At 41.5% G+C, this 26,992-nt stretch overlaps 1 protein-coding gene across 2 annotated transcripts in view; it reads right to left on the bottom strand.

Moving 5' to 3' along the window:
* MRC2 (mannose receptor C-type 2) overlaps positions 1-26,992 on the bottom strand; it is a 56,163-nt gene that overhangs the window by 11,698 nt on the left and 17,473 nt on the right. The window contains exons 2-18 of one of the 2 annotated variants that reach the window (XM_075846642.1): positions 25,515-25,898; positions 20,818-20,991; positions 18,540-18,704; positions 17,403-17,516; positions 16,202-16,339; positions 14,138-14,326; positions 13,108-13,262; positions 12,249-12,359; positions 9,827-9,942; positions 9,566-9,714; positions 6,776-6,990; positions 6,392-6,534; positions 5,658-5,760; positions 4,507-4,645; positions 4,139-4,171; positions 3,839-4,002; positions 107-174 (exon numbers count right to left, since the gene is read on the bottom strand). In XM_075846642.1, coding sequence (XP_075702757.1) covers positions 107-174; positions 3,839-4,002; positions 4,139-4,171; positions 4,507-4,645; positions 5,658-5,760; positions 6,392-6,534; positions 6,776-6,990; positions 9,566-9,714; positions 9,827-9,942; positions 12,249-12,359; positions 13,108-13,262; positions 14,138-14,326; positions 16,202-16,339; positions 17,403-17,516; positions 18,540-18,704; positions 20,818-20,991; positions 25,515-25,898 — 2,560 coding nt within the window. The remainder of the gene's footprint in view (positions 1-106; positions 175-3,838; positions 4,003-4,138; positions 4,172-4,506; positions 4,646-5,657; positions 5,761-6,391; positions 6,535-6,775; positions 6,991-9,565; positions 9,715-9,826; positions 9,943-12,248; positions 12,360-13,107; positions 13,263-14,137; positions 14,327-16,201; positions 16,340-17,402; positions 17,517-18,539; positions 18,705-20,817; positions 20,992-25,514; positions 25,899-26,992) is intronic. The other variant, XM_075846643.1, reaches the window with a different exon arrangement.

Genomic DNA, 26,992 nt, shown 5'->3' with positions numbered 1-26,992 from the left:
ACATCCATCAGATATGAAAATCGATTTCATATTTGACAAAATTATCCATAGGTATTACTATAAAGAATAAATAAATAAATAAATAAATAAGAGTAAAAGTATTTACCTAAATCTTGCATCATTTTCATAAGTGTGTAGTCCAATCCACCAATGCTGCTCCTGTCCCCGGGAGAACTGGGAATAAGAACAACGCACGTTAATAGAAAACAGAACAGTGAATATTAAAGATAAAGAGACCTAATTAAAATGATAAAAATAATGATAGGCCATGGAGTCTGGATACTCAATAAGATGATCTCCTCTGACTACATAGCAGGAGCCATCGTGCTATATTGTGGCCTATTTAATTACATTTTGAAGTACAATTACGGTATACAATTTTATTTATCTAAACAGTCCAACATTCTGTGTGGATATATCCGTTAAATGGTCAGGGCTCAATTTATCTGATACAGAGCTCCAAATCTTCTGTATAGAGTTAAAATATAACATGTAGCTGTCTGCAGCCGCCACTAGGCGGAGTTTTGGGATATATCCATTGAATACAATAATAAAACAGTATGCAATGAGCTCATCAGCTCCCTCTAGTGGTAGTTTCAGGAAGCAATAATTTAAGGCTTTATTTCTATGCAAGGGGATTGGATCTCCGTAATCAGAAAAACAGAACTCGTAAAAAATAAATTCGCACAGAATGTTGGACCTAATAACGACAAGGTGTTACAAGATGGACATTCAAGGCTCCGCTCAGCCCCAATCAACTGTTGCCCGTACGACAGTGACAAGGCTGCCAATGTGGGCAAAAAATGTCACCATACAGCCTATTTCTAAGGCAAATTTCTCCTCCCCATGCACAACAAACAACACTATATTAACCCCTTAATGACCGGGCATGTTTGTACCTTAATGACCAAGCCAGATTTGTTAAATTTGGTATGTCTGACTTTATCAGAGAATAACTCTGTGAAAGTTTTGAATATCCAAGTAATTCTGACATTGTTTTTTCGTCACATGTTGTACTTTATTTTAGTGGTAAAAGTAGACTGATACGATTTGCGGAAATTAATTAAAAAATAGAAAAATGGAAGAAATTTTGTAAAAATTACCATTTTCCCCTATTTTTAACTGCAATATGTCACATATGTACACACATACTGTACAATTTTTTTAATTAAATATATATTTCTATCTCTTTACTCTATTTTGGCAGCACTTTTGAAAAAATAAAATACATTTTCAGCAATTTAGAGGACTTACAAATTGAATAATAATTGTATAAATTTTGAAGTACATTTTGTTTTCCTGCACCAAGCCAGGTTTTCAGAGGCTCATAGGTCTCAGAGTGATGGAAACCCCCACAAATGACCCCATTTAGAAAACTAGACCCCTTAAGGTATTTACCTAAGGGTATAGTAAGTGTTTTGACCCCACAGTTCTTTGCTAAATTTAATGCATATCAGGTGAAAAAAAAAATTATTTCACTTTTTTCATAAAAGTATTAGTTTGAAGACCGATTTCTTTGTAAAGCGAACATGAAAATGAAGAAACACACCCCAAAATCTATCACCCTCTTTCTCCTGTTTTCAAAAATACCCACATTGTGGCCCTAATGCGCTGCCTGGACACACAACAGGACCCAAAAGGAAGGCAGCACCCGGAGGCTTTCAGGACTCCTATTTTGCTTGAAAATGTTTTAGGCCCCACTGTACATTTGGAGAAGCTTTGAGCTGCCAGAACGATAGAAACTCCCCATAAACGACCCCATTTAGAAAACTAGACACCTTAAGATATTTATCTAGGGGTATAGTTAGCATTTTGACCACACAGGTTTTTCGCTAAATATATTGGAATTAGTCTGTAAAAATTAAAATGTACTTTTTTTCTGAAACAACATAGAAATTTTTATTATTTACAAGGAATAACGAAGAAAATGCACCCCAACATTTGTAAAGCAATGTCTCCCGATTACGACAATACCCCATATGTGGTAATAAACTGCTGTTTGGACCCACAGCAGGGCTCAGAAGGGAAGGAGCGCCATTTGGATTTATGATTTTGCTGGAATGGTTTTCGGTGCCATGTCACATTTGCAATGCACTGGAGGGACCAAAACAGTGGAAACCCACGAAAAGTTACCCCATTTTGGAAAAACCTTCAAGAAATTTTTCTAGGGGTATAGTGAGCATTTACACCCCACGGGTCTTTTGCAGAGTTTATTGGAATTAGGGCGCGAAAATTAATATCAACTTTTTTTCCACTAAAATGTTGCATTTTCTCATTTTCACAAGGGATAAAGGAGGAAAAAAACAACCATTTTTTATAAAGCAATTTCTCCCGAGTACGGAAATACCGCACATGTGGTCAAAAGTTTTTTTCATTAGAAATGAATTAACCCTTTCAGGACTGATCCATTTTTTGCTTTCATATTTTAGATTTTCACTCCCCGCTTTCCAAGAGCCATAACTTTTTTATTTTTCGATCAATAGAGCGGTGTGAGGGCTTATTTCTTGCGGGACAATCTGTAGTTTTCATTGGTAGCTATTTGGGGTACATGCGATTTTTTTTTTATCACTTTTTATTAAATTTTTTGGCAATCCTGAGCAAAAAACAGGAATTCTGACACCGTTTTTTAGGTTTTCTTTTTGCGGCGCTCACCGTACGCTATAGGTGACATTTTTACTTTATTCTGCGGGTCGGTACGATTACGGCGATACCAGATGTATATAGGTTTGGTCCTTTTTTTTAGCGTTTGCGCAATAAAATGACTTATTTATAAAAAAAAAAAATTCTGTGTCACCATATTCTGAGGGCCATAATTTTTTAATTTTTTAGTCAAAAAAGCTGTGTAAGGGCTTGTTTTTAGCGGGACGGATAGAAGTTTTTATTGGTACTATTTTCGGGTACATGCGACTTTTTGATCACTTTTTATTCTCTATTTTGGGAGGGGTGGTGACAAAAAAAATTGTGATTCTGTCGTAGTTTTTTTATAGATTTTTTTTGGGGTGTTCATTGTGCGGGAAAAATAACATTATAGTTTTATAGTTGGGTTCGTTACGAACGCGGTGATACCAAATGTGTACTTTAACGTGTTCATTTTTTTTCTATAATAAAAGACTTATTATAGGAAAAAAAGCATTTAGTGTTTATAGAACTTATAACTTTTATTTTTACACTTTTTTTAAAACATTTTTATTACTTTTTTATACTTTTTTAACTTGTCCCACTAGGGGACACTTAGTCTTGCAGCTTTGATCGCTGCTGGAATACATTACACTACACACGTAGTGTAATGTACTCTAACTGTCATTGTGACGTGACTGTCACACTGACAGGAAGCAGAGGAGGAACGGCCGGAGGCTGTTCCTCCGAGGCTTCCGTACATGGCAACCCGGAGGTCATTATCTGACCTCCGATTGCCGTGACAAGCATCGGTAGCCCCCACGATCACTTCGTGGGGGCTGCCGATGTGCTTCAAACCACTTAAATGCGGCGACGGCAATCCGTCGCCGCACTTAAGGGGTTAACTGCCGAAAGCAGCGGCGATGGTCCGCTGTCCGGCGAGACTGATGTATCAGCTGTCTAGGAGAGCTGTCAGCGCGCGTCTGTCACTCTGTGTTTACACAGAGTGACAGTTTGAAATGCGGACGAAAATGAACGTCATGGTGTGGGAACTAGCAGCCGACCATGACGTTCATTTTCGTCCTTGGTCGTTAAGGGGTTAAGGGAGCCCAAATCCAAATGTGCTAATAGCAAGTGATGTCTATTCTTGTCTACATACATAGCAGTAAGATCACAGTATAAATCATTTGAACCCAGTACTCAGTCATCTGATATTTTGTACCTTTTGTAGCGTTTGCCCTAGGAAATCCAGCTCTGCCTGACTGTGAACAGACACCAACTCAGCCCTAAACCACGTGCAAATCCGCTGAGCCTGCAGCCACGTGGCGCGATGTTCGAAAAACTTATACTCTGCATTCTCAAATTTGACCCATTCTGTGTTTCCTGCTGGGAGAACATTGATTCAAGATAGCAAAAAGTCTATTATACCAGTAACCGAGGAACAAAAGCAAAGCTGAGCACTATATAAATAGAGATAAAGAGAGAAAATGATAAAGACAATATTAATGGAAGGAACGCTCACCTTTTGGAACGTCTGGCTCTTTAATGGCTGTTCCTAAAAAAAAAAAAAAAAAAAAAAAAAGAGGCAGTAGGAATAATAATAGGATATAAAGTAATACAATCAGAGATGTTGGCTATTGACACTCTTGTGATTCAAACCATGTAGTATGGATGCAAGACAATGGTTTTCAATCTGCAGCTCCCCGACCGTTGTAGAACTACAATTCCCAGTATGCCCTGACAGCCTTTCGGAGGAATTGTTCTGCTTGTGAAATTGTTCCAAATGTATCTTATATCTAATGCATAATTTTAGAACCACCATATAAAATTGTAAGCAAACGAATACGGTCTGCAATTATTTATCCAAGTGATTCATTCATAAAATTGTACCTTTAGGCAGCTTGCAAATCCAGTCTGTCTGAGACTCACACTCGAGGGCAACCCACTGCAGGGACGAAATGTCTAACACTGCGCATCTCCTGATGTCATCGTTATCCTGATTGCTGCGGGCAAAGTTGTGGTAGACGTACTAAAAAGAAAAACAAGCTGGATGACAAGATTTCTCATCTCCAATTTCTGCAGAAGAGAAATAGTGTTTATTTTTCTTTTTTTAAATGTGTAGCTATTTATTTTTCTTTTTAAAAACTTTTCTGGGGATGGCCATATTGGAGACACACTTGCTCTCTGTATCGTCTGTATGGACAGTGCGGCAGGGTGTAGAAATATCAATAGATTAAAGGGGATTTCCACCTTCTGACAACTAATGACCTATCCACCGGATAGGTCATCAGTACATGATCTGTGGGGGTCCGACAACCGGACCCTGCACAGATCAGCTGGTCCGGTGCCTCCAAGCACCGAACGCACATGCCGGAAGCAGTTGGCTCTGGCCACAGAATATCGGTCGAGCTGCAGCTATGCTCCTATTCAAGTGAATAGGAGCAGACCTGCAGTTCTGCAGCACAGCCGCTATGCTATGTATGGAGCCAACTGTTTCCGGCTCCATACATAGCATAACATCCGGCACCCGCAGGCCACCGGAGAGGCTGATCGGTGCGGGGTATGGGTGTCGGACCCGCACCGATGATATACAGATGACCTATCCGGTGATAGGTAATCAGTTGTCAGAAGGTGGAAAACCCATTTAAGGTCTCCAGGAAGGGTCCGAGTACAGCCCCCATCTAGAGAACAGGAGGTCGGTCTTACCTGTGTGTATAGTGTTATTATACTGCCTTATCTAGGCATCCAGCAGGGTCTTCCCTAATATGTCACTTAACCCTCCACCCTAGCTGACCCTGTCCCAGTCTACACAGCAAAGCTGAGAAATGAGCTGAAGAAAACAGTCTATTTTGTTTGCTTTAGTAGCTAGTGTGAAAACAGGAATATTTCAAGATGTATTTTTTATATTAATAGTCACAAAGAATTACATTTATTTATTTAAAAAAAATATTGCATTTAATTTTTTTTACAATATTTGATTACATATTCCATTCAAAGATGGAAGAAACTATGTATTGTCTAAATGTTTAAGAAAAACTTACCCCTTGTCCATCACTCCAGAGCCAGCTTTGGTCACCACTGGGATCTCCACGGTTAAGGCCAATCCAAAACCATTGTTGTTCATGGATTTCAGGATCTGATTCACTAAGAGAAACAGAGTTAATGCAGATTTTTAGGATGTAGTAAAAATCTATAAAATGACAAGGTCTGAATAGTCAAATCAAAGCTGTTGATGTAACTAGACTGCACTATTCTGCCCTTCAAGACCAGTGGAAAAGTGTGAGCAGAAGTCATACATAGAGACCATTCAGATAAATGGGAAATCATGTAAGACATGGTCACTAGTTCTGCAGAGTGGGAGCTGCTATTTCTTACCGCTACCCTGCAGTGGCGAATAGACTTTGCGGGGGATCGCCCTCTATGACATCTATATGACTAATATGAACAAGGGCTGTTTAGTGGGAACATTGGGAAGTCCTGAATATTTATTTCGACAAGTTAGCAGCTAACAGAGGACGACAAGGCTTCAGACTGCAATTTTATCCCCTATTGAACATAGTGGTAAATGGAAATCTGGAAGCTTCTTCTAGATTTTCCAGATGTTTTTTTAAGTACAAGGAAGAAAATGTAGTGAATGACCAGACTTGTGACGTCTTTACATGAGTCTCTGCATACAAGCTGTAAACAAGCACTGGAGTAAAGTGTGACTTATTTTAAAGTTGGGGTAGACTTCAATGGTGCGGGAGGAGAAAATGCACAACAGGTTGATACCTACCCAAATATTTTGCTTAGTAAGTGGGCAACATAATGCTCCTCTTCGACGCTGGAGATACTAAGCAACTGGGCCCCAATTTCTCGGCAGGATTGTTGGGCTGAGCTCCAAGTTTTTTTCTCCCGTAAATTCTCTGAATGAAAGACCTAGGTGAGAAATGAAAGGCCTGCCGTTACTCAACTATTTATAGGTTATTTGTGAGTCAAAAAAAAAGTGAGACCCTAGTAGCAACCAATCTGATCTGTTGGAGCAGGGCCCCAGTAAGCGGAGAGAATTTGGCACACTGAAGGGTCATTTGGTGGGCCAGTCTAAACCTGTACTTGCCCTTACAATTATAATCCATGTGCAAGTATTATTCCATTTTGTGAGAATCTTTCCCAGTCTCACCTTATAGCAATGCCTTAGTGTTGGTGCAGAACTCCAATCATCAGGACAACTTCCATTAACGCTGGGTGTGGGCCGAACTGCAGGTAATAAAGGGACCATTGGAAGCAGAGTCTGCATACAGATGTACTTTGATCTGAACGAATCGCAGTCCTTCACCTCCCACAAACCAAGGGACCTTCCAGTGGCTAACACAACACATCCGCCTTTATCGTAGCCTGATTGAAAGAGAAAACGTTAAGTAAAATGAATAGCATTACATAAACAAAGCAGTGGCGACGGCAGCAGAGCGATTACAAGTGTCAAAAATCTTCTATAAAGTCTTCCAAAAATTCTCAGGGTAGACAAATGCCACTGAAAGCTTATGTTCTTTTGAAAAGCAAACAAATGGAGGCAATGGTATGGCTTCAGTATCATCTGCAGTGAAAATATATCACACAACATACGTTTCAGGCCGGTCTAATACAGTCGTAATATGGGTGCATTTGAGGACGTAATACCAGACTATTCTTCTGAACCAAACTTAGATACCCATACGGTCCTATCGTTAAGAGTATTGGCAAAAAAAAGACACATTCTGTATATTTGGATTGGATCATCAGCGTTACCTAAAACGAAACTATATTGTTGTTTCAAAGAAGGCAACGCATATAAACCTAAGGGAAGATCTGATCTACAACTTATACATAATGTGGCGTTTAAACGGCTTGATCTTTTGCGTTAACCTGTGTAAGGTATTTGCTGTAAAAAAAAAAAAAGGACGTTGGAAAGACTCTTGGCCACTCTGTGCCATTTGGATAAATTATTCAATAATAATATAATTAACAGATTTCCAGACCACAATGAACCTGGGTACTTTAACAGACTGCACACCACATCTCACTGTATTATACTGACCAACACATGTGGCAACAAACGTGGCATGGATGCATGGCACAAGGAAAAAAACAAAAACTTTCTATTCCAGATAAGGCTTGAGCACTATGGCAACATTATATGCCATGATTATCACACTCTGCTATCATTGACGAGGCTGGCAGGGTGATATCATTGGCGAGGCTGGCAGTGTGATATCATGGATGAGGCTGGCAGTGTGATATCATTGACGAGGCTGGCAGGGTGATATCATTGGCGAGGCTGGCAGGGTGATATCATTGGCGAGGCTGGCAGTGTGATATCATTGACGAGGCTGGCAGTGTGATATCATTGACGAGGCTGGCAGTGTGATATCATTGACGAGGCTGGCAGTGTGATATCATTGACGAGGCTGGCAGGGTGATATCATTGACGAGGCTGGCAGTGTGATATCATTGACGAGGCTGGCAGTGTGATATCATTGACGAGGCTGGCAGTGTGATATCATTGACGAGGCTGGCAGTGTGATATCATTGACGAGGCTGGCAGTGTGATATCATTGACGAGGCTGGCAGTGTGATATCATTGACGAGGCTGGCAGTGTGATATCATTGACGAGGCTGGCAGTGTGATATCATTGGCGAGGCTGGCAGTGTGATATCATTGACGAGGCTGGCAGTGTGATATCATTGACGAGGCTGGCAGTGTGATATCATTGACGAGGCTGGCAGTGTGATATCATTGACGAGGCTGGCAGTGTGAGATCATTGACGAGGCTGGCAGTGTGAGATCATTGACGAGGCTGGCAGTGTGATATCATTGACGAGGCTGGCAGTGTGATATCATTGACGAGGCTGGCAGTGTGATATCATTGACGAGGCTGGCAGTGTGATATCATTGGCGAGGCTGGCAGTGTGATATCATTGACGAGGCTGGCAGTGTGATATCATTGACGAGGCTGGCAGTGTGATATCATTGACGAGGCTGGCAGTGTGAGATCATTGACGAGGCTGGCAGTGTGAGATCATTGACGAGGCTGGCAGTGTGAGATCATTGACGAGGCTGGCAGCGTGATATCATTGACGAGGCTGGCAGTGTGATATCATTGACGAGGCTGGCAGTGTGATACAACTACTAATGTAAAAGAGCATGAAATAGACAGCGTACATGCCATTTCATGTGCCTGCGATTTTGCAAAAGAAAAAATACAACATCATGGTACATATTTTATGGTAAATACATTATTTTAATGCAGGTAAGAGAGATTGTCTGTTTTTTAGATTAATTGTGTAAACAGGGCAACGATCAGCCGATAAACAAGCAAACACTCGTTCATCGGCTTATTGTATCGTTTCAAATGACCAAAACATTATCATTGTCGGCAGCACATCCTCCTGTGTAAACACGTAGACGCGCTGCTGACATGATAATAATGTATGGAGACGAGCGACCGGAGTAACGACTGCTCGTCCCCATACATAGCTCCCTGTGAAAGGAGCAAACTGGCACTGATCAGCACCCTTTTTCACGGCTCACGTCGGCCCTTAGGGTCTTTTTACGCTGGCCAATTATCGAGCATTTACAGAACGATAATTGCTCTATGTAAACAGGGCAATGATCAGCTGATGAACGAGCAAACGCTTCGTTTAAAATGACCAAAATATCATTGTCGGCAGCACATCTCCCTGTGTAAAACTGCCAACATGATAGAAATGTATGTGGACGAGCGCTCGTAATAAGGAGCTCTCACCCCCGTACTACCTCATTGTGAAAGGAGCAAACGAGCGCTGTTCAACGAGCCGTCTCGTTGATCGGCGCTCGTTTACACAGCCCACGTCATAACAAAAACCGCAACAATCCCTCTTTGCATTGTATTTATTCCCAGTGATCCATCCAGATTTGGTTATCAATAGGATTTCTTATTATCTTGTTACCTACCAGGTTCATCTCTGTTCCAGTGAGTGTAAGTCACTTCATCCCCATTATACCAGCGGAAAATCCCAGTGCGATTTAGATCCTGCAAGGCTGTCCAGTAATAGCTCCCATCAGACTCATACAGAAGACTATTAATAAAAGCCTGGTCAAACCTATGTAAAAGGAACATCATGGAGAAAGGAGGATTAACGACATAGCAAACATTCTCATTCAATATTTTGCTAATCCAAATGTATCAAGCAAAATTAAAAAAATGGTTCCTACCTGTTCCGGATATTGACCAGTTTAGAGGAACGGCCAGAGCAAGATTTAATCGCTTCATTGTATGCGAGCAGCTCATCGCTCAGCCAGTAACAAGATGGACTGTGCCAGCTCCAGCCCTAAAGTAGGAAGAACATTGTGTAAATGACAAAGCACATCAATCCCAAAAAAAACGCAGTAATACTTTCTGCATTATATGGACTCAAATATTTTGCTATGAAACGCTGCCATGTCAACAAAAGTTGCACAAACTCAGATCTACTATTACGTCATCCCTATCACTAGTGTCAGAAATCTATAATGTCCATATAGTATGAAGATTGTCACAGATAACACAGCCCAAATCAACAAACATTGATGTTCCAACCCGACAGCTCTTTCCAAAATATATTAAAATCTATCCAAAATCCTGAATAACGCAGAGTCTATTTAATGCCCACTCTTCATTATCTCCGTACAGTTCATCACATCGTCTTTAGCCAAAACAAATATCTTGGAACGTGCGGAAATTTCTATTCTTATAATGCCCGCTGCCCCATATGCCATGATGTTTGTTACCCAGAACTTATTGTTGCACAACCTTATGAACTCAACAGCACAGCAGAATCTCCATGGCTTCAACCTATACTATATGTCTACAGAAAAGTATAACATGTTGACACCAAAGACTTTGCCTTAAGGCCCTATTCACAACACAAACGTGAGCTACATTTATTATATACGTCGGGTAAGCTGCCAATGTACACGATCAACGTATCCATAGGGCTCCATTAGCCCGACAGAGGCCAAAAATGCGTCATTTGATTGACATTGATACTTTTTTTTTTAAGCATGGAATAGTGTAGTAGACTACGCTATTCCAGCCTGAGGGATCCTGCAAAAAAATACAAAAATACAAAAGAAACCAAAAAGAAAAAAACACATTTACAGCAACGTGTACGTTTTTTTTGGAGCCTGAGGGTGACCGATGACTCTGATACGGATGCCCGGAAACACGGCCCTGGGGAACCTCCTAACGTTTCTGTCTATATAGGGACAAAGACTTCAGGAGTATTCCCAGGTGATGTATCCCACTGTATGCCATACAGAGAGAGTTATATTGGAGCCTTCCTTTGGAGGCATATGTCAGGAGTCCTCCCGACATAGACCTCGATGGAAAGCCAAAACGCCATGTGAAGAGTGCCTAAGCAGTGCAACGTGTATGGATTTTATTGCATGAATTGCATTTTCTTTATAATAGATGTATACATGTACGCAAAAGCACACTACACGGCCAAATGTATGAGGACACCTTTCCTTAGTGGTTGCTTTGGCTATTTCAACCATAGCCACTGTTAATCGACGCATAAACTGCTGTAATTGTGAAGTAGAAATGCAATGACTCAACCCCGAAGTGGTAGGCTGCATAAGCGGAGGACAAAACCACCGAGGGGTGTCGTGACAGACATTTATGGTATATCCACAGAATGTGCCATAAATGTCTGAGAAATGTCTATCTCCCAAACGGGTCTCTGCCGACCCGTCCCTCTTGGTGAGATGGCATCACCATATTTTGTGGATAGACCATAAACGTTTGTCATGACGCAACTTATTTAAGCATTAAATGCACATAAATTGTGCAACATTCACTTCCAAACTGCCCCTGGAAGCACAAGAACTGTTTATCGGGAGCTTCATGGATTGAATTTCCATGTTTGACCAGGAGTGGTGTAACGCATGTTGCTATTGCATCACATTTCAAAGCGGTCAGTCAGACGAATAAATTAGGGTTTGGCAGATGCCACAAGTATGTTCTCCGACAAAGTCTGATAGTGGAGGAATAATGTAAAGGTCCATAGCTCTAATAAAGTAAAATCTGCAATTGCACCATGCAATAAAAAAATTTAGAGGACTTCCAACTAGTGTCAATAACCATGACAATGCCACTAGGCCTCGAGGTACAGAAAAAAAAAAAAATAGTGTGAGAACTCAACTGGTGTTCGGGTGCGGACCTCAGTACCAGCGGTCGTGAATGAAATGAATGGAGCACAGACTGTAAGCCATGCCATGCCTTGCTGCCTCAATGTATGTGGATGTGAATCCAAACCACCATGTTCTAAAATCGAATGGAAATCCTTCCTGAGCAAAGGCTGTTCTAAAATCAATGGGGGCCAACGTAACGATATTGTCCATGGTTTTGGATTGAGATGTTTACAAGGTCACCACACGTGCAGACATGCCAATACAACCGTAATGCTTTTGTGCTCGTGGCAAATGGCTGGCATTTAGAAAGACTGGCATATTTCCTGGCCATTTGGGGGATGTCTCAATCTTCTGAAGTGAATTTACAAATCCTAGTGTGTTCTTAAATGATCGGATATAATCTGCCTGTGAACAATTTAGACAGATAAATGCCTTTTTATAATAATAAAACTTCTATTTGTACCTTTTGGCAGGGTCCTTGGCTGTCCTCAATGGTCCCCTGTGTGGCTTGTCCAGGCTTCTTGCAGATAGATGGCAGGGTCTGATTACATGGGCTGTCATTCCATTTACCTTCCTGTTAGGAAAATATACAAGAATAACAGGCTGTACCTACTATCTAAGAACTGGTGAAATATTACTCTGATTTTGGCCTTGGATCTAGCCCCCTGAGAACGTCTACAGCTGATTCTGCAGCAGCATCAGCGTTTGCAGGTAAGTAGCTACATCGACTTACCTGCAAACGCCGATGCTGCTGCAGAATCAACTGTAGCCTCTGGTGCCAATGTGTCCTCGCTCGTCTGACACGATGCAGGACCTGGGGAAGTGACGTCACAGCGTGATCTGGCAGAAGCTGGGCGTTCTGAAGAGAAGTGGATGATACTTCTCGTCAGAACGCCCAGCAAGTAGTAAAAACGCCCCGATGTACGCACATAATACACGCCCACTTGGACTTTTACTTTTAAACACGCCCACTTGGACTTTTGCAAGCCTCATTTGCATAAATACAAAAATGGTCATATCTTGGCCAAAAATGCTCGTTTTTAAAAAATAAAAACGTTACTGTAATCTACATTGCAGCGCCTATCTGCTGCAATAGCAGATAGGGGTTGCAAAATCTGGTGACAGAGCCTCTTTAAACTCAGAAATTGCCTTTCAATGAGGCACAAAACCTTTTCCATTCAAAGAAATTGGTTCAGATGATTTTGCAAAGAGATACAAGTGAATATACAAAAAGTAATTGCGGTCGTTTTTGGGGAAACCTTCTATTGGTTTATTGCACAATCACATGGGAAGTAAAGTTCCCTATAATATAAAAATCTCACCGGTCCCCAGATGGTCACACAGTCCTCCATGCTATCCCGGAAGTTGTTAGGCTCGAAAGGATGCCATGACGTAAAAGTGACGGCACTCGCATCTGACCACTCAAAATTCATCTGATGCTTTATATCGTTCAGTCCAATCCACAGCTCTTCTACATCTGAAATCAAAAGGATATTATCCCAGGGGAAGTTCTAATTCTGTGTGCACATCCAGTTGCCTCATCAGGATAACCCTTGTCCATATGTCCTGAATAAGCATATGAAAGTCAGACTAGATTCAGAACCCCCCTCAATGAGCCAGTGCGGAGAAGGCAGATGCTGACAAGCAGCTCTGGCGGACTCAAGTCTTCGATGCACTACATGGATGGCCATTCATATGAATGGCCACCATGAAATACTACTTTTCCCCTGCAGGGGAAATGCTTAGTCATCTAAATCTGCCCCAGGGAAAATCATCCTTGGTAAGGCAGCTCTCAGATAAAGGGGTTGTCTGTGGCGAGCCAACCAGTTTAAAGAGCGTACTTCCCCTAAAAGAAATGAAAACACGTAACTGTTGAATATTAAAGGGGTTTTCCTCCTTCTGACAACTGATGACCTATCCACCAGATAGATCATCAGTACATGATCTATGGGGGTCTGACAGCTGAACCCCGCACACATCAGCTGGTCCGGTGTCTCCGTGCCTTGGACGTACATGCCAGAAGCAGTTAGCTCCGGGTACGGAATAGCGGCCGAGCTGCAGCTTTGCTCTTATTCAAGTGAATAGGAGCGGACCTGCAGTTCTGCAGCACTGCCGCAATGCTATGCACGGGGCCAATGGCTTCCAGCACCGTACATAGCATTATATGCCAAAACATCCGGTGCCCGCAAGCCACCGGAGCAGCTTAGCGATGCGGGGTTCGGGTGTCGGACTCGCACCGATTATATACCGATGACCTATACGATGGATAGGTCTTCATTTGTCAGAAGGTGGAAAACCCCTTTAACACAGAACTAGACATTGAAGCTTTAAGGATCTCTCCAGATAATTTACCTTGTTTTATCTGCTTGGTGACAAATTCCAGTTCTAGAAGGCTGTGGATGCTGACGAGGTTGCCCTCACTCCGCACACATGCCTTCTTTGATTCCTGCCAGCTCTTTTTCTCGCTAGTTAGACGGTAACAATTTGTGCCATAACTCTGCCATCCAGAATCACATTTGACAACATCTGGCTCGACTGGCCCTGCAGCAAAAAGAAGGTTTATCGAAAGGCGTCAATTATCGCTAAATACCAACTTAAAGCCAAAGTAGCTTTATTGCCTTAGAATAAAAATATATTGCAGTCGTTACTTCAGATCTTTAAACTAGATAAAATATATAGATAAAATCAGCTGGATGCACTTGCCCAACGGAGCAATGTAGCGACGGCTGCCAATCAACCTGCAAGATGCTTCATATGAACCAAAAAAAGCTCTAAGACTTCAATGACCCATACAGTCAGGGCCACCCTCCGAAATATCTCGGCACCATACATTGAAATCGTCAGGGCCCACTGAGCTCTGCCAAATCCCCTGGTAGCCCAATATATACAATTGGTGGGCACCTGAGGCAGGGTGTTTGTTTGGGAGGAATAACTAGATCAAAATAAAGCATAAAGATCATGTTACACCCCAATTCCCATGCACAGAGGCTCAAAGATTTTGTAATCTGCAGGCTCCTTTGGGCAAGAATGAAACATGAATATGACCTCCGCACCGTTTCATGCCCATACCATAAATTGTTGGGTCTCTGTGGAGGGCGCAAAAAAATTACATGGAACCAGTGCCTGAAGCCCATTCAATGGCTCTTGGGAGGTGGGTGGCAACCGACAGGCAGGTGTGGGCCTCTAATTTGCACTGAGCACTGCATTCAACCTGTGCCCCTGACTACATTAGCACTTGTGCTGCCCTAATGGCAGCCCAGCATACAGTGGCGTTGCTTTTCATGACCTACACGTTGCTTATTAGCATAGAAACAGAGAGCGAACAGGCAGCAGTAACAAAAAGGTCCGTAACCACGCTCGGGAAGGGGGAGAGAAACGCTACATAAGATAACTTCAGCACCATAGGCAGATGTGGAGGCACGATGTAATGTAACACAGACAATGCTATCTCTCCATACAAATGAAGATTTTATTTTCTGTAAGAACCTCTAAACCCATTATGTTGTAAAGCCATTGCTGCATTATCGGTAAAGCGTAGCGGTTGTCATCTGGGGAGCCATTTTAGCGCATAGTACCTTTGGAGTATAGGGGGAAATCTGCATCATACGGTTTTCCTTTGCAATTTAGCATTTGCAATACCTTTGTATTATGACTTGCAATGGCAATTATTTATATGTATCTAGCAATGGGTGCACATTGCTAGCGGAGGTTTGTGCGGAAACGTTCTCAAAATTGTTTCTCTGCGAATTTCCACTTATTAATGCACAGTATCTGTCTGAAGATTGCCAACCACAGCAGGGTGCAAGGAGACGGCCGTTAAAACCATCATGAGACCTGCCAACCGAGAAAGAAAGCTGCACCCCTGCTAAGCAATGATGCGTATTGTTGTTCCAGTCACTGAATTCCACTCAAACTGTAAAATCACTATTTCGATAGAAAGACCATGATTTAATAAAGTGGAAGATAAATAATGTGTCCCATAGAATCACCTATATGTCTGTAAAGAAACCTAGAAATGAATACGAAGCCAATAACAAAACAGATGTTTATTTGCTCGCAAGATTTTGGCCAAATCTGTTAAGACAGTATTACAGAAAGGATGGCCCATCTCCTCCTTGTCCCTATATGTTGAGGAATGGGGCTTTGCTGAATAGGTTGGGGTTAACATTGCAGTGGAGCTACTAAATCTCTCCCCTTTTCCCAAGCTTCCTATTTTACAGGCATTCACACTGGTGACGGAGAAAAAAAATGCTTCACGACACCGATAGAGAAGACTTATATTTTTTACATTTCGCCATTTGGATTGTGATGTGGAACAGAACAGCATCAAGTAATAAGATATAATAGCAAGTGTAAGAATATATATATTTTTACTTACTTTTAGAGGCCCTTTAACCAAACAGATTCATCACTCACCTACAGGGGGTGGATTCCTCTTGGAGCTTTTCTTGCATACATAGGGCATAGCATTATAGCAATTGCGGGTCTGCCAGGCACCAGACATCTCCGTACGAATGACTGCACAGTTTTCTTCTTCTGAATTGCTCGGCTGATCTATAATACAGTCAAATAGAGAAAGTCAGAAAACGTGAGAAAAAAAACTTCAAAATATTTCGCTGCGAGTGTGAAATTTATTAAATAAAAAGAAATGTTGTCGAAAGTCATTATTATTCTATGAATAACTCAATACATGGATCTCTAGTATAATACAGTAGTCTACAACTTGGTTGGAATAATTGAGACGGTATTAGGTCCAGGTCCATGGACTTCCATAAGTATATGTGATAAAAACATACTACATCATACTACTACCCCTCCCGCCTCATACCACTCCCGCCTCATACCACATCATACTACCCCTACATCATACTACTACCCCTACTACTACATCATACTACCACCCCTACATCATATTACCCTTACTACATCATGCTACTCCTACTACCACATCATACTACATCTACTACTACTACCCCTACTACATCATAATACCGGTCCTACTAGTACATCATAGTACCCCTCCTACTACTACATCATACTACCCCTCCTACTACTACATCATACTACCCCTCCTACTACTACATCATACTACCCCTCCTACTAATACATCATACTACCCCTCCTACTACTACATCATACTACCCCTCCTACTACTACATCATACTACCCCTCCTACTAATACATCATACTACCCCTCCTACTACTACTACATCATACTACTACTACTACTACATCATACTACTACTACTACTAGCTACATCATACTACTACATCATACTACTACTACTACATCATACTACTACTACTACTACTACATCATACTACTACTACTACTAGCTACATCATACTACTACATCATACTACTACTACTACATCATACTACTACATCATACTACTACTACTACTACTACTACTACTACATCATACTACTACTACTACTACATGCTACATCATACTACTACATACTACTACATACTGCTACATACTGCTTCGCCTTACCACTACATAACATTTCACCATACAACATGATACTATTACATACCACCGTATGATCAACCTTTTAGAAGATGCTTCATGTGGTGGACAGATAAAACATAGAAAGTATTATGTTACTTACCACTCTCCCAGTTCAAGTATTTTAATGGAGATCCATCAGACCACTGCCAGCCTCCATTAACATTAATATCATTCAGCCCTATCCAGAGAGTGGAACTATATCCAGTCAGGAGGCCTATGAAAAAAGATTGCAGAAATATGCCATGAGTATGAGAGGACATGATTGACAGGGAATCTAAAGAAGCCGCTCTATATAGTATGAGATCTAGATACTTCCTATGGAATTGTTCCTATTTAACCAATTAGTTCTGCATGAAAATAATGTAGTTGAATTGAACAATTAAGATGCAGCATTACAAAATTAGGATAATCATAAATTGTATTGATTTGACCTACGTCAACCATACTGTATTCTATACTTAAGGGCGGGTAAATATGACATTCATACATGTATACAAACATCCCCTTTGATTAACTCATTTGTCCAGGATAAGAAAGAAGAACCACACTTGGCATAGGCGGTGTCTGGTATTGCAGCTCATCCATATTGAAATGAATAGGGCTGAGCTGCAATACCAGGGACAGCCTAAGAGCAACAATTTAAAACACAAAAACAGACCCTTTTTTCTAATCTTGGACAAACCCTTTAAACTTTAGTGCGCACGCACGCACGCACGCACGCACACACTAAACCTTGAATATGTAGGTATTTGCTCTTAAAGGGGTATTCCCATCTTACACATTTATGGCATATACACAGGATATGCCATAAATGTGTTCTAGCTACAGGTCCTACACCTATGTACAGAACGGGGATTTCCCCCCCCCCCCCCCGTCTGTCCTGGCGAGGTGAATGGAGAGGGGCTGCACATGTTCACGGCTCCCTGCATTCTGTTCTATGAGTTACGAAAAAAGGAGTCAGGCAAGCGCTGCTCGGCTGTTTCCATAAATCCCATAGAACAGAATGAAGAGAGCCGCGACCATACCTAACCACCTCTCGACTTAGTCTTTGTCTGAAACCAACAGCCAGCGACTGCCCTTACAGACTGGACAGGGGACGCGTGATCCTTGTCCTCGATATAGGTGTTGGGTCCCAGTGCTGTGACCCGTACCTATCACACATTTATGGCATACCCTGTGATATGCCATAAACATCTAAAATGAAAATACCCCTTTAAATCAGGCTGGCTCAACCCACCATTAATGTATGTTTGTTCATGTATTTCATTGATGCTGAGGAGATTGGCATCTTGCTGTAAGCAACTGGTCCAAGCTTCAGCCCATGACAGTGCCGACTGGAAATTAAACTGGTAGCAGCTCTGGGTTAGTGGATCTTTGTCCCAGAATGCGTCACAGTCAGGGTCTAAAACACAGAAAATAAAAGGAGTTATTAGTCTCTATCAGCCTGAGAAGCGGCCACTGAATTACATTACATCTTAGAAGGAAGTCAAACTAAGCCCATTAAAACCATCTGAACAAACAGCGATATACAGTAGATACGATCTACACATTCCAGCCAGAGCTCCATTGTACAAGTAATGTATGTATTTTTATACCTCCATGTCAGACGTAATGGCCAAATGCAAGCGCTGAAGGAAAGGATTTATGGTTTTAGTTGCAAAAGCAAAAGTTAAAAATAATACAATCAAGACAATGGATCAGCTATAGACAGACAATGCCTAATGGTAGAGAATGAAAGATAAAGGAAACAGTCTGCTTGTTGGATGCTTCTAATGTATTTTTTTTTAGGAAATAAAGTAAATTTTTATCATAAATTTTCTAACTTTATTTACTGTACAAAGAAAAGAAAAGAAAAAAAAACAAAAACCCACATCCCTCCCACTACACGAACCCACAACATCATATCACAGTAATACATTAGTCAGACAGAATGACCCCTGGAAGACCTAGTAAAATCAGTGAACAAGCATCAATATATAGCAGTAACATATAGAGTGTATTAGTACAAAAATAAATCCGTGCACACGGACGGAATAAGTCCGAAATTCATACAGAAAAATGATAAGTAACTGGAGAATAAACACCTACATGTCCTTTATTTTTAGGAAAAATGTTGATTAAATTAACTGAACAGAAAAATGTACTTAGAAAATCACATATTAGAAGTCCGATTAAACCATGGTCACACACATTAGATTGTCGGCGGAGCTTGATGATTTCGCCAGGATCCGCCAAACATCTAATGTGTATGGGGACCTCCCGACTTTCAGCAGTCCAATTTCAACATGCCGATCCTGTCGTTTCAGGCAGGTTGAGAAGTCTGGCAGCGGCTTAATCCCTCCCCCCATTCAGAATATAGGCAAACTCGGCCAAACCAAGCGTGCATGTGGGGGAATCTGGAGGAATAGCGGTCAGCTGAACAAGAGGGAGCTTGGAAGTGTACGGCTATATTTCCCCTGCTATGCTGTTAGGAAAATGTTAGGCCACATAAAATATACCCAGGCTATAACATCTGATTGCCAGGGATTCCAGGATCCGGATCTGCAGATCCATATTCACCTAGTCACGTCCACAGGGGTCAAGGAAGCAGACATATGTGACAAGTTGTTTGGTGGGGTCCTGATATTTTACATATGCTGCAGCTGTCCCCGTGACATAAGGGAGTCAAGGTGGTAGTCAGTTTTCTTTAACAAACTAGCGACCTTATATGACTGTCAACCTCTGTGAGCGTGACATGGGGCAGTGGAGATGAAATATTAGGGTTAACTGCAGTCACAATTGGCACAAATATATATTTTATATATATATATATATATATATATATATATCTATCACAAACACAAAAGTTTGAACAGCACATTCCGACAAAATGACAGAAAACGTGCATACAGGTGCAAGAACACCCGTGACTGCATATTTATACAGCGCACAAGAAAATGGCGACAACACACTGCGAGCACTAATGCCACCTAAGCCACTAAATACAAATAAATATGCATTACTGCTAAATCTACTTACAATAGGGAGGTTCTTAGCACACATTTTGATCAAATTGTGTGAGCCCACCTGCCACGACAAGGCGACCTCTATGAGGTGGGAACCTACGCTGCACATACACCCAGAACTGGGACTAAAACTACATATTCTTAGGTATGAGGTCGCCTTGTCGTGGCAAGTGGGCTCACACAATTTGATCAAAATGTGCGCTAAGAACCTCGCTATTGTAAGTAGATTTAGCAGTAATGCATATTTATTTATATTTAGTGGCTTTAGGTGGCAGTGTTCCCAGTGTGCGGTCGCCATTTTCTTGTGTGATATATACACACATATATATATATATATATATAAATATAATGACCATAGAGCAAAGTAACGGCACCATGACTTCAAGGTAGATGAAACAGGGTGGATTTATTCACCTCAAGTGAGCGACGTTTCGGCAGATGCAACTGCTAAATATATATATATATATATATATATATATATATATATATATATATAAAACAACAACTTACTTCTTACAGGACAGAAACCCCATTTTTCATCTTTGCCATAATCAACAGTGGTTGCACACCAAAGATGGCCGTCTTCCCGCCCCGTGCTGGTGCAGCTATGGAACCATTGATTGTCATACTTAAAAGGGATGGCACAGGGGCGACCATTGGAATTTCCTTGAATCGTGTAAATATCTGTATAAAGACAGAAGATTTAATACTTGGTTCAATTAGACAAATGCAGGAAGGAGGGTAAAACCACCCACAGGCAGAAGGCAAGATGAATATTGCTCAGCCGATATTTAAAGCGGCTCTGTCACCAGATTTTGCAACCGCTATCTGCTATTGCAGCAGATCGGCGCTGCAATGTAGATTACAGTAACGTTTTTATTTTTAAAAAACGAGCATTTTTGGCCAAGTTATGACCATTTTTGTATTTATGCAAATGAGGCTTGCAAAAGTCCAAGTGGGCGTGTTTAAAAGTAAAAGTCCAAGTGGGCGTGTATTATGTGCGTACATCGGGGCGTTTTTAATACTTTTACTAGCTGGGCGTTCTGATGAGAAGTATCATCCACTTCTCTTCAGAACGCCCAGCTTCTGGCAGTGCAGATCTGTGACGTCACTCACAGGTCCTGCATCGTGTCGGCCACATCGGCACCAGAGGCTACAGTTGATTCTGCAGCAGCATCAGCGTTTGCAGGTAAGTAGCTACATCGACTTACCTGCAAACGTCGATGCTGCTGCAGAATCAACTGAAGCCTCTGGTGCCGATGTGCCCTCGCTCGTCTGACACGATGCAGGACCTGTGAGTGAAGTCACAGCGTGATCTGGCAGAAGCTGGGCGTTCTGAAGAGAAGTTGATGATACTTCTCATCAGAGCGCCCAGCTAGTAAAAGTATTAAAAACGCCCCGATGTACGCACATAATACACGCCCACTTGGACTTTTACTTTTAAACACACCCACTTGGACTTTTGCAAGCCTCATTTGCATAACTACAAAAATGGTCATAACTTGGCCAAAAATGCTCGTTTTTTAAAAATAAAAACGTTACTGTAATCTACATTGCAGCGCCTATCTGCTGCAATAGCAGATAGGGGTTGCAAAATCTGGTGACAGAGCCTCTTTAAGTCCCATTTCTTGCCATTAAACGGTTATCTCCATTTTATAAGGTGATGGCATATCGCTAAGATATGCCATCACTTTATGACGCTAGGATATGCCATCACTTTATGATGCTCGGGATCTGCCCTCAGACTGCCTCTGATCCTGAAAAAAAAAAAGGAGCGCTGCTGTACAGGGAAAAACCAGTGAAGGGGATGCAGTGCTAAATCAGCGCTGCAAGCCCCTTCATTCCCAGGATCGGTAGGGGTCCAAGAGGTTGGACTTCCACCAATCAAAGTAATCGTTATATGTTCGGTATTGGTTGGATAAGTGGACGTGACACACATCGGTTGCATCTCTTGAAGGACTTGACCGGTAGAATTCATTGGACCCCTGTTTTCCACAATGGCAGCCTAATGGTCTTCTAGGTCTCAGACATTATAGTGTCAGAAGATAATGTCAGATTGCTACTTTTGTTTTACTACAAGATGTTTCAACAGAGATCTATCATCAGAAAATTACTTTTTTATTTAGATTTTTAAAGGGCAGAATTACATTGAAAGGCAACACTGCTATTATAAAGAATATAGCACAGGATCACACCACTGACAATAGGTGATGAAGATAGCTCAGCTCCCCCTACTTGCACATGTCACAGAGCATGCCCACAACACTCTTATAGACGTTAAGGAGGAATTCTCTGACTATATCCAGAGTTTTGCAGTAAAGCAAATATCTCGGGAACGGAGACTCACAGCTCAGGCAATATGGCTGCTCCCATAATTGTGTATAAAACATAATCAGAAAATAAAACCAAAAATTAGAAAATACGAGTCTGTTTCACCATAAGTTTTCTAATTAGAAAAAATAAATTAAAAAAGTGATATATTCCGTATAGTTTTGTCTTTGTAGTTTGCCCATGTGAAGTGGAAATTATTAGTTATTGTTGCAACTAAACCTACCCTACTGCCAGTGGCGTAAGTACCACGTTAGCAGTTGCTATGGTGCCCTCGGCTTGAGGGGGTCCGCAGCTTGAGGTGGCCCATGTCACCAGCCAACACGCCCCCGCCCATATGCCCAATGGCGCTGCTAGCAGCCGTTATCGCTGCTACAAGGCCCACGCCGCCGAGCCTCCAACAAGTATGGGCCTGGCGACACAGGCCCTCTCATGCCCGCAGGCGTCGCTAGCACCGGAGGGGGCCCCGGTGCTAGCGATATCCAAATACATTAGCGCTGAATAGCCGGGCATGTTCCATGCCCGACCATTCAGTGCCTTACAAGGACGCTGATTGGCGGGGCAAAATTCAGCGCCTTTCAATGAGGCTAGCGGCGCGATGACGTCATCATGCCGCTTCCGTGCTTGAAAGGCGCTGATTGGCGGGGCAAGTCATTCTGTCCCGCCAATCAGCGTCATTGAACGACGCAGTAAAGTTTTTTGAGAGTCTAAGCGCCATTATTTATGGGAAATCATCTGTTTGTAATGCTTTATATGTACTCATTACTTGACTTGCTATTTGTACATATCCTTGATCTAATATGCCATATATTGTAATTAGCAATGTGTGACTGTTTTTATACTTGTTACTGAAACAGTTCTTAATAAAACGAGTTTAAAAAGTAAAGTTTTTTGTTTTTTTCTAATCAAACTGTGAGTGGCATTATCTATAGTGGGGGCTCTATCTACAGGGGGGGGTCGTCTATATGTGGGCCACTATATAGGGGGTCTATATGTGGGGATGTGGGCCGCTAGATACAGGGGGGTCTATATGTGGGGCACTATCTACAGGGGGGGTCTATATATGTTGCACTATATACAGGGGGAGCTATATGTGAGACTATACAGGGGTGGGCTATATGTAGAGCACAATCTATAGGGGAGGTATTTTTAGGGCACTTCCTAAAGGGGTGGGCTATATGTGGGGGCACTATATACAGGGATGGGTTACCTGTGGGGCACTAGCTACAGGGTGGCTATAAGTAGGGCACTGTCTACAGGGGTGGGCTATATGTGGGACACTATATACAGGGGGAGCTATATGTGAGACTATCTACAGAGGTGGGCTATACGTGGAGCACTATCTATAGGGGAATCTATATGAAGGACGGCACGGTGGCTCAGTGGTTAGCACTGTTGCCTTGCAGCTCTGGAGTCCATATGTGGGCACTATCTACAGAGGGTTGTATGTGGGACACTATCTAGGGGGCTTCTACGTAGGGCACTATCTACAGATACTCTATGGGGGTCACTATCTGCAGGGGGCACGGTGTGGGTGTGGGTGTGTGTGTGTGTGTGTGTGTGTCAGTGTATGGTACTATTATAATCAGGGACACGGTGTATGGTACTATTATAATCAGGGATATAGTGTATGGCACCATTATAGTTAGAGGTGCAGTGTATGGTGCTTTATTATATTTAGAGGTCGTTGAGAATTGTAACTTTGTTTATAGGTGCAGAAATGTTTTAAAAGTGAGAAGCTGAAGATATCTGAGTGAAAAACTGCAGAAATGGGACATGGCCGGTAGAAATCCATCATAGAGGTCTGGACAGGAGGGAGAAGAAAATAACTAGAATCTGAGACGATACCGGTAAGTCACTTAATGTAAATGTTTATTCTGCCTCTAATCAGTAATGTAGTCACTTTATGATCTGCAGCGAGATGATGGGTGGTATGATTTTCTTTTTTGTGAAACAGCACCTCCCAGCATATCTTTACCATTGTTCGATCCATCCTGGGAGCTGTAGTTTTACGCTGCACAAACCTATACAGCAGGGGTTGCACTAAATTGAGCTGTATTTGTTCTAGTGCTGCATTTATGTACTGAGCTTGGTTCTGGTGTTGTATATGTACTGAGCTTGGATCTAGTGCGGTGTATATATATGTATGAACTTTGTTCTGGTGCTGTATATATGTTAGAGCTTGGTTCTAGTACTGTATTTATGTACGGAGCTTGGTTGTGGTACTGTATATATGTCAGAGCTTCGTTCTGGAGCTGTAATTATATAAGCTATATCTATAATAACAAAATTGCAGGGCAGATGGAATAGTTTTCAATTCATTGTATATTTAATGGGAACCTGTCAGGTAGTTTTAACCCCTTGAACCGCCATCATGCGGTAATACAAGACCTAACAATATTTCCCCTGTATGTTTTTTCTAAGATGCAGCAAAATCTTTAAAATCCACTTTTAAACCGGCACACACTATATGCTAATTACTCTTTAAAGGGTCATGGGGCGGTGCCGCTATCCTGAGAGTCACATAGTCTGGCCTCCACACCCATCTTTCCATGTTTGATTGACATCCCCTGGCTGATACAACTTTCTCGGATGCGCCATTGCCTTGTGGCACTATAGATAAAGGGGGAGGCGTGGCACTATATACACTACATATAAATATATGTACAGCTGGCACAGCACATACCAAATTAATTTATATCCAATATTGTATTGTGTGTACAAGAGGAAGGTGGTCAATCCAGCACGGATTGTAAAGTTTTACAGGCAGGGCCTTCAATCAAGTCTAATTGCAATCTAATTTTTTACACCTACCAATTATTAGTTACATAGTGACGGTTAAACTTTTATATCTATAAATTTATTCTGCAGGTCCTTACCTCGAAACGCGGCAGAACAGATGCTTCGATTAGTTCCAAATATCAGCCACTGGTTTTTAGTTTTAGCTGGTGGCAGCTGTAAGCCGGTGGCATTAGAGGTCGGTGGTAGCAGAGCAGCATTGAAAGCTTCTATAAAGAACTCACATCTCCCGATAAAGAAAAGGTTCTCATCACATTGGTGGGTAGAGAGTGTATTCGACGTGTAGTTGGTAACAGATATTAGGCATTGGAAGTTGCCAAGATTGTAGAGCCGCTTCCGTGAAACCCAAACCCATTGCTGCGCAGGTGAGCTGGTGTTACACAGCCGGCCTTTATGAACCACTGAGTCCCGAACCTCCAGGCATCCTTCAACGTCAGGGCTGTATATAAGAAATGGGGCTGGGTCTAGGCAAAGTAAGAAACAAGAAAATTAGCACATGGCAATATGTACAGTATATCCCTATGTAGAAGTAGGGTTAGGGTCCAGATAGCCTTGCAGTCAAAAATATCTCAACCACAGAGAGTAGTCAAAAAAAAAAAAAAAAAAAAGAGTCCTTAAGTGCTAACTTTATGATATCTTCGTTTTTGTAATGTGTCTGAAAAATCTTAATAAAAATCTTAACCCCTTAGTGACCAAGCTTGTTTGGACCTTAATGACCAAGCCAAATTTGTCAAATCTGGTATGTGTGACTTTATCAGAGAATAACTCTGTGAAAGTTTTGAATATCCAAGTAATTCTGACATTGTTTTTTCGTCACATGTTGTACTTTATTTTAGTGGTAAAAGTAGACTGATACGATTTGCGGAAATAACTTAAAAAATAGAAAAATGGAAGAAATTTTGTAAAAATTATCATTTTTCCCTATTTTTAACTGCAATATGTCACATATGTACACACATACTGTACAATTTTTTTTATTAAATATATATTTCCATCTCTTTACTCTATTTTGGCAGCACTTTTGAAAAAAAAAAATAATTTTTGAGCAATTTAGAGGACTTACAAGTTAAGTAATAATTTTATAAATTTTGTAGTACATTTTGTTTTCCTGCACCAAGCCAGGTTTTCATAGGCTCATAGGTGTCAGAATGGTGGAAACCCCCACAAGTGACCCCATTTTGAAAACTAGACCCCTTAAGGTATTTATTAAGGGGTGTTGTAAGTATTTTGACCCCACAGTTTTTTTGTAAGAATTCATGCAAAGCAGGCATAAAAAAATATAATTTAACTTTTTTCATAAAAGTATAACTTTGAAGACCGATTTCTTTGTAAAGCGACCATGAGAATGAAGAAACACACCCAAAAATCTATCACCCTGTTTCTCCTGTTTTCAAAAATGCCCCCATTGTGACCCTAATGTGTTGCCTGGACACACGACAGGGCCCGAAAGGAAGGGAGCACCCGGAGGCTTTCAGGACTCCTATTTTGCTTGAAAATGTTTTAGGCCCCACTGTACATTTGGAGAGGTTTTGAACTACCAGAACGATAGAAACTCCCC

Source organism: Rhinoderma darwinii, chromosome 13 (assembly GCF_050947455.1).
Source record: "Rhinoderma darwinii isolate aRhiDar2 chromosome 13, aRhiDar2.hap1, whole genome shotgun sequence".
Taxonomy (NCBI): domain Eukaryota; kingdom Metazoa; phylum Chordata; class Amphibia; order Anura; family Rhinodermatidae; genus Rhinoderma; species Rhinoderma darwinii.
This window is presented reverse-complemented; position numbering and strand designations above follow the sequence as displayed.